This window comes from Gobius niger (genome assembly GCF_951799975.1).
Source record: "Gobius niger genome assembly, contig: SCAFFOLD_50, whole genome shotgun sequence".
Taxonomy (NCBI): domain Eukaryota; kingdom Metazoa; phylum Chordata; class Actinopteri; order Gobiiformes; family Gobiidae; genus Gobius; species Gobius niger.
In genome coordinates this window covers 155,291-163,246 of record NW_027639073.1, presented here as the reverse complement: position 1 = coordinate 163,246, position 7,956 = coordinate 155,291, and the positions used below count along the sequence as shown (strand labels likewise).

Genomic DNA, 7,956 nt, shown 5'->3' with positions numbered 1-7,956 from the left:
GCAAATTAACCCATTCATGCATTTTACCACTTTATGCAGTTTATACAGTTTATGCAACATGACATTTTATGCAAATTTGATTATGCAAATTAAGCAATTTATGCAATATTGAACAGTTTATGCAATTTCTGCATTCGCTTCCCGCAATTCCGCAGTCAATCGCAATGACGCAGCCATTGCATTTCTAGTTATTATTATTATTATTATTATTATTATTATTAACCAAACCGGCGCTAAAGTCGGTCACTCTCGGGCGGGGCAACGCGGGCCCCACTTTGGGAACCCCTGGTTTAAACCGTGATTTAACTGGACTCACTAATGCACCGCAGTGTCATTACCATCCTCTGATCCTCTGCCAAAGGAACAGCTCTGAGCTTTGTTCATGAATCATGTTATTATTATTATTATTATTATCATTATTATTATTATTATTATTATTATTATTATTATTATTATTATTATTAACCCTTCTGTGGACCCACCACCTGCAGGGGGAGCCATGGGGGCTGGTGCAGTGTGATTTGGGCAGCTGCCCCCACGACCCGGCAACGGAAAAGTGGAAGAAGAAGAAGAAGAAGATCTTTATTTATATAGCGCCTTTCACAGACATATAGTCACAAAGCGCTTTACATGAGACAATTGAACATTCACTCCATTCTCGGTGGTGGTAAACTACGTTTGTAGCTTCAGTTTCCCCTTGGGGAGACTACACACGTCTGCGCCAACGGACCCTCTGACACCACCATACATCATTCATCCTGGCCTAAGAAGATGGATTATTATTATTATTATTATTATGAAGCAGGACATTCATTACATGTGATCATAATAAATATCATAAATGCAAAGTTAAATCATTTCAGTCTAACACTGGAATTGAAGAGAATTATTTGACTAAATTGCGATTAAAATTAAATACAATTTTCGTCAAAAGACTAAACCTGGATGAAGCCTTTGCTGAAGCCGGTCATATCGACTCACTCGCCTGTAAATGACGACAGTCACTCCTGCATGTGAGTCCAGCTGTGGCCACATCAGTTTGACTCAGATCCAACCACAGCACTGAGGAAAAGAGTCATTGTCTTCATGAAAATAAAGGTCCACAGCTGCAGTAGAGAAGTGGGACCAACACACTCTGACCTATAAAAATACCACCACTGGAACAATTGTTTGTCTCATCACGTCATCTGTTGCTTTGAATCTGCCAGTCCAGCCCTGATCAGGGTTAGAGTAAAATGGCCACAGTGTTTGAACATCTGCTGGTGTGATGTAATATTTAATCATTTCTATCAGTGACGTCGCTCAAATGAACCTGTTTAACCTCTTAACCCCCACCTGAACCCGGCTCCTCCACTTCGGCTTTACCCAAATTGAAGCGCTTATTGACTGGGGAACTACACCCAGACAGCAAAACACATTCAGACGGGATCCGGGCCAGACCGAGCAGTAGATCTGGCCCAACTCCGTCATCCCAGCCCGGGACGGCCCAACACCGGCATGGACCCGTTTTACGGATCCGGAGGGAAGCCAGAGCTGCCCCGGATCTTTCAAAAACTTACTACATCCGGTACAGATGTTCCAAACGGAGGCTATTTTTATATAGATCCGGGACGAGTCTGACAGATGCGTGAAATGAGTGTTGATTATATTTGGGACGGATCCGGATCTGGCCATGGGTCACAGAACACATGTTTAAAACCGTTTAAGTCATGCAGAAATTGACAACAGCATAATTGTTGAAAAATGTTGAATCACAAACACATGGTTGAGCAGAAAAGAATCTTTCACAAAATTGTCTGCATGGAAGATAAATGTACTTGAATGAATATTATTGCTGTCTAGTCCGACTGCTTTTACCGATAAATGTCATTTGTTTGACAAAAAGTGAATCGACAGAACTGCAGATTGTGATGAAATCACTTAAAAACCTAATCCTCAACTTTACAACAGGGTTTCTACATTATCAGCAGATCAATCTTAATGACTTTTAAATCCTGTAGTTTTAATGCCACAAACACAAAGCACTTTCCATGAAACAGATGAAAGAATGGACTTTTTCATTTTTAAAGTTGTATTGTGCACATATAGGCCGGTGTAACTCTTCTGAATAAATACATCTGGCCCCCCCGCAGCTGTAGCCCCGCCCCTGCCCTGGCGGAGACCGTCCTGCAGGGGCGCTGTCCTCCTCCCCGCGGTGTCTCCGCAGCAGAAGAAGCAGCGCTGTGTTTGTGTTAGCCTCGTTAGCCTCGTTAGCTCCGTTAGCTCCGTTAGCCTGTGGCGTTAGCCCCGCTCAGCTGCAGCTCCCGGGGCTTCTCATGTGGCCTGTCCTCGCCGAACCGTGAGTGTCCCCCGCCCCCCCGGTCCCGCCGCCCCCCCCGGTCCCGGTCTGAGGCGGGCTTTCAGAGTCTAACGGGCCAGATGTGGAAACGCTCCGCCGTTTAGCATTAGCCGCTAGCCACTTCCGGTCAGAGGAGTTGGTGAAGTTTAGTTTGTCTGTTTTTGGATGAAACGCTGTTGTTTTGGGCCGTGAGTCTGTGAGGAGCCGGCGGAGCTTCACCTCACGCTTTTACAAACTTATACTCGTGATTTTAGTCTTTTTAACAGGTTTTTAACAGGTTTTTAACAGGTTTGATGAGGCCGAGCTCTAACTTGTTTACAGCAGAGACTGAAACATGACACACTTTAGGCCTGAGAGTTTAGTCTGGTCCAGTTAAAGTTTCCACAGAGTTTTTACTCTTGTTGTTTGAAGGAAATGGGGCGTTTTGACGGAACATGTTCTCCAGAGCGACTCAGATAAATGCCTCATTTGAAAGCTAAGCTCTACAAAAGTGATTGTAAGTTTTCTGTTTAGTTTTTTTTTAAGCTTTTAGATTTGGGTGATGCTAAACTGGAGGAAATGCGCTCAGTGAAGGCGGAGGTTCAGAGGTTAAAGGTCATTCAGAAGCTTCAATCTGGCATTAAATCTAAATGTATTAGAAAATGATGACATTGCTCAACAATCTTTACTGTTTAATGTTTATATTGTGTGTGTTCTGTGTAAACGCTAAGACACAGCCCTCTGTTTATGTGTTAGTTTATATGTTTGTTTGTTTGTTTGTTTATATGTTTGTTTGTTTATATTTTAGTTTATATGTTTGTTTGTTTATGTGTTTATATGTTTGTTTGTTTATATTTTAGTTTATATGTTTGTTTTTTTGTTTGTTTATATGTTTGTTTGTTTATATTTTAGTTTATATGTTTGTTTTATTGTTTGTTTATATGTTTGTTTGTTTATATTTTAGTTTATATGTTTGTTTGTTTATGTGTTTATGTGTTTGTTTATGTGTTTATATGTTATATTACATAGTGTGATGTTCTGTGTAGACTCTGACCCACACTCGTCTGTTCCGCAGGTGCCTGACGCCGTGTTTGCCTTGAGCCGCCCCCTCCCCAGGTCAGGGGTCACAGGTAACATCATCTGCATACCCGGAGCCTCTTTAGCCCCGCCCACACCCGGAGCCTCTTTAGCCCCGCCCACACCCGGAGCCTCTTTAGCCCCGCCCACATTTAGGGTCCGCGAGAGAAAATAATAAAAGATGGCTCTGTGGCGCCCCCTCAAACGTTTACATTGAGTCAAAAGTGACATTGGCCACGTCAGGACATGTCAAAAATGATATTATGACCCCGCCCTAAATGCTACAGGAAGTCGGCCATCTTGGCCCGAACCTCAAACCTTCAAAATCGTACCTCTTGAACTTCTGGCCCCTGATCCTCGAGTTTTCAATGGAAAGCCTCCAATTTTGGCCAACATGTCCCAAATCCATGTGGCTTTCAAAATCATCAACTACATTTGTTTTAACTATTGGGCGTGGTCATGACAAGGCCGCAACTGAGAGGCCATTTTCAGCAAATTTCAAAGCCTCATATCTTTCACAGACTTGGCCGGATTGGAACGGACCCAATCCGGCCAAGTCTGTGCACATTCCCCACCTGGACCGAGTGGTGTGCACACGCAGCTGCTATCGCCAACAATGCCTTTAAAGTGGCTTTTATGTGGCTTTAAAGTGGCCTGTAAGTGGCTTGTAAGTTGCCCGCCCATCCTCCGTGAAAATGGCCAGAGTTCTTTGCCTGGCAGCATGTTGGACTCAGGCAGAGTTTCTCCTGAAATTTGTAAATTTTCCTGGTTTTACAAATTAACGTTCAACGACCCAATTATTTGCGCACAATTTAGTTTAAAAAGTAGACAAATAAATGCACAGAAGCATGAGGAGGCTCACATCAGAGTGTGGAGTAACCAAGAGTGAGGCCAGGCTGGGTGTGAGGCAGAGGCGAGAGCAGGTGTGGGCGAGAGCGAGCGGGGCGAGAGCGAGGGCCTTTATCGCTGCGAGCGGCTTTAATTTTATATTATTGCTAGGTGCTTTATTTTCATGCATAACTAGAATGTGACCAGCTACACGTTGCCATTTTGACCCCCCCACTCAGAAACTGAGGTGTAATTGTCGTCCCGGCGCCCCCCCCCCTTTGTCGGGGTTGATGTGACCATGTCCTCCCTCTTCAGGCCCAGGGCGGGATGGCGCTGATCGAGGGTGTGGGGGATGAGGTGACGTTGCTGCTCGGGGCTCTGCTTGGCCTCGTCGTGCTGCTCCTCGCCTGGGTCTCGACCCGGGCCCCTGACCCCGCCCCCGTCCAGAGCCCGGAGACTCACGAGAGCAGCTTAGAGACGACAGCGGTGAGTAAACCCAGACCCTCCTCTCAGCGTCTTTCCCACGTGAAGCTCTGACCGAGACGCTGTGTCTCCAGGAGGACACGCCCACGCCGTCCTCCTCCGCCAGCACTGAGGCGTCGGCTGAAGCCCCTCCCCTGGTGGCAGGGGGCGGGCAGAAGCGTGAGGGGGAGGAGCTGAGGAACAGGGGGCGGGACGAGAGGAACAGCCTGGTCCTGAGACTCAAGTTTCTGAACGACACCGAGAGAACGGCCACTGTCAGTCCCCAGGACACGGTGGGAGACATCCGGAGGTGAGGGGGGGGAGAGGGGGAGGGAGAGGGGATACTCCCCACACTGGTCACGTCAGTTACTCCCCACACTGGTCAGGTCAGTTACTCAGTTACTCCCACACTGGTCAGGTCAGTTACTCAGTTACTCCCACACTGGTCGGGTCAGTTACTCAGTTACTCCCACACTGGTCGGGTCAGTTACTCCCACACTGGTCGGGTCAGTTACTCAGTTACTCCCACACTGGTCGGGTCAGTTACTCAGTTACTCCCACACTGGTCGGGTCAGTTACTCCCACACTGGTCGGGTCAGTTACTCAGTTACTCCCACACTGGTCGGGTCAGTTACTCAGTTATTCCCCACACTGGTCAGGTCAGTTACTCAGTTATTCCCACACTGGTCAGGTCAGTTACTCCCACACTGGTCGGGTCAGTTACTCAGTTACTCCCACACTGGTCGGGTCAGTTACTCAGTTATTCCCACACTGGTCAGGTCAGTTACTCAGTTATTCCCACACTGGTCAGGTCAGTTATTCAGTTATTCCCACACTGGTCGGGTCAGTTACTCAGTTACTCCCACACTGGTCGGGTCAGTTACTCAGTTACTCCCACACTGGTCAGGTCAGTTACTCCCACACTGGTCAGGTCAGTTACTCAGTTACTCCCACACTGGTCGGGTCAGTTACTCAGTTATTCCCACACTGGTCAGGTCAGTTACTCCCACACTGCTCAGGTCAGTTATTCAGTTATTCCCCACACTGGTCGGGTCAGTTATTCAGTTATTCCCCACACTGGTCGGGTCAGTTACTCCCACACTGGTCAGGTCAGTTACTCCCACACTGGTCGGGTCAGTTACTCAGTTACTCCCACACTGGTCAGGTCAGTTACTCAGTTACTCCCACACTGGTCAGGTCAGTTACTCCCACACTGCTCAGGTCAGTTATTCAGTTATTCCCCACACTGGTCGGGTCAGTTACTCAGTTACTCCTCACACTGGTCGGGTCAGTTACTCCCACACTGGTCAGGTCAGTTACTCAGTTACTCCCACACTGGTCAGGTCAGTTACTCAGTTACTCCCACACTGGTCAGGTCAGTTACTCAGTTACTCCCACACTGGTCGGGTCAGTTACTCAGTTACTCCCCACACTGGTCAGGTCAGTTACTCAGTTATTCCCACACTGGTCGGGTCAGTTACTCAGTTACTCCCCACACTGGTCGGGTCAGTTACTCAGTTACTCCCCACACTGGTCAGGTCAGTTACTCAGTTATTCCCACACTGGTCGGGTCAGTTACTCAGTTACTCCCCACACTGGTCGGGTCAGTTACTCAGTTACTCCCACACTGGTCAGGTCAGTTACTCAGTTACTCCCCACACTGGTCGGGTCAGTTACTCAGTTACTCCCCACACTGGTCGGGTCAGTTACTCAGTTACTCCCACACTGGTCAGGTCAGTTACTGTTTCACGGCTTTATATTGTACATGTTTTATGTTGCAGATGTTACTTCTCGGGGCAGGAGAGCCGCGTGCGCCTCATATACCAGGGCTGATATTGTACATGTTTTATGTTGCAGGTGTTACTTCTCGGGGCAGGAGAGCCGCGTGCGCCTCATATACCAGGGCTGATATTGTACATGTTTTATGTTGCAGATGTTACTTCTCGGGGCAGGAGAGCCGCGTGCGCCTCATATTGTACATGTTTTATGTTGCAGGTGTTACTTCTCGGGGCAGGAGAGCCGCGTGCGCCTCATATACCAGGGCTGATATTGTACATGTTTTATGTTGCAGATGTTACTTCTCGGGGCAGGAGAGCCGCGTGCGCCTCATATTGTACATGTTTTATGTTGCAGATGTTACTTCTCGGGGCAGGAGAGCCGCGTGCGCCTCATATTGTACATGTTTTATGTTGCAGGTGTTACTTCTCGGGGCAGGAGAGCCGCGTGCGCCTCATATTGTACATGTTTTATGTTGCAGGTGTTACTTCTCGGGGCAGGAGAGCCGCGTGCGCCTCATATTGTACATGTTTTATGTTGCAGATGTTACTTCTCGGGGCAGGAGAGCCGCGTGCGCCTCATATTGTACATGTTTTATGTTGCAGGTGTTACTTCTCGGGGCAGGAGAGCCGCGTGCGCCTCATATTGTACATGTTTTATATTCCAGATGTTACTTCTCGGGGCAGGAGAGCCGCGTGCGCCTCATATACCAGGGCCAGCTGCTGCAGGACGACGAGGCGACCGTGGCGTCCCTGAACCTGTCCGACCACAGCGTGCTGCACGTGCACGTGTCTGCAGCGCGGCCTCCGGGCCAGCAGGGGGCGGTGGCGCCGGAGCAGGTGGCGGTGGCGGTGAATGTGGGCGGGCTCATGGTTCCTCTGCTGGTGCTGATGCTGCTGGTGCTGTGGTACTGCCAGGTCCAGTACAGGCAGTTCTTCACCGCGCCCGCCACCGCCACGCTCGCCGGCCTCACCGTGCTGCTGAGCCTGGTGGCCTTCGGGGTGTACCGGCGCTGAGGGCCCGCCGAGGGGCCCGCCCCCACCGAGAGGCCCACCCCCCCCAGCACCGAGAGGACAGATGCCAGCGTCTCTGTCGGACTCTTCTTTTGTAGCAGACTTTGTGCCTCAGACTTTTATTGTGAAGGAGCTACAGGGGCGTGTCTAAGGGGCTGCAGGGGCGTGTCTAAGGGGCTGCAGGGGCGTGTCTAAGGGGCTGCAGGGGCGTGTCTAAGGGGCTGCAGGGGCGTGTCTAAGGGGCTGCAGGGGCGTGTCTAAGGGGCGTGTCTAAGGGGGGGTTCATCTCCCATGTCAAAGGTGTTAAGATGGGGAAGAATTAGGAAAAAGTCTGAGTGTGCACCCTAACACGCCCCCTCCCCGGACACGCCCCCTCCCCGGACACGCCCCCTCCCCGGACACGCCCCCTCCCCGGACACCCCCCCTCCCCGGACACGCCCCCTCCTCGAACACGCCCCCTCCCCGGACACGCCCCCTCCCCCC

At 49.7% G+C, this 7,956-nt stretch overlaps 1 protein-coding gene across 1 annotated transcript; it reads left to right on the top strand.

The window, feature by feature from the left end:
• Positions 1-2,196: 2,196 nt before the first annotated feature.
• Positions 2,197-7,476, top strand: tmub1 (transmembrane and ubiquitin-like domain containing 1; the record flags this gene model as incomplete). Its single annotated transcript, XM_079583373.1, has 5 exons — positions 2,197-2,338; positions 3,393-3,433; positions 4,538-4,708; positions 4,780-4,994; positions 7,128-7,476. The coding sequence occupies exons 3-5, from the start codon at positions 4,550-4,552 to the stop codon at positions 7,474-7,476; spliced, it is 723 nt and encodes a 240-aa protein (XP_079439499.1). The 5' UTR covers positions 2,197-2,338; positions 3,393-3,433; positions 4,538-4,549.
• Positions 7,477-7,956: the final 480 nt, after the last annotated feature.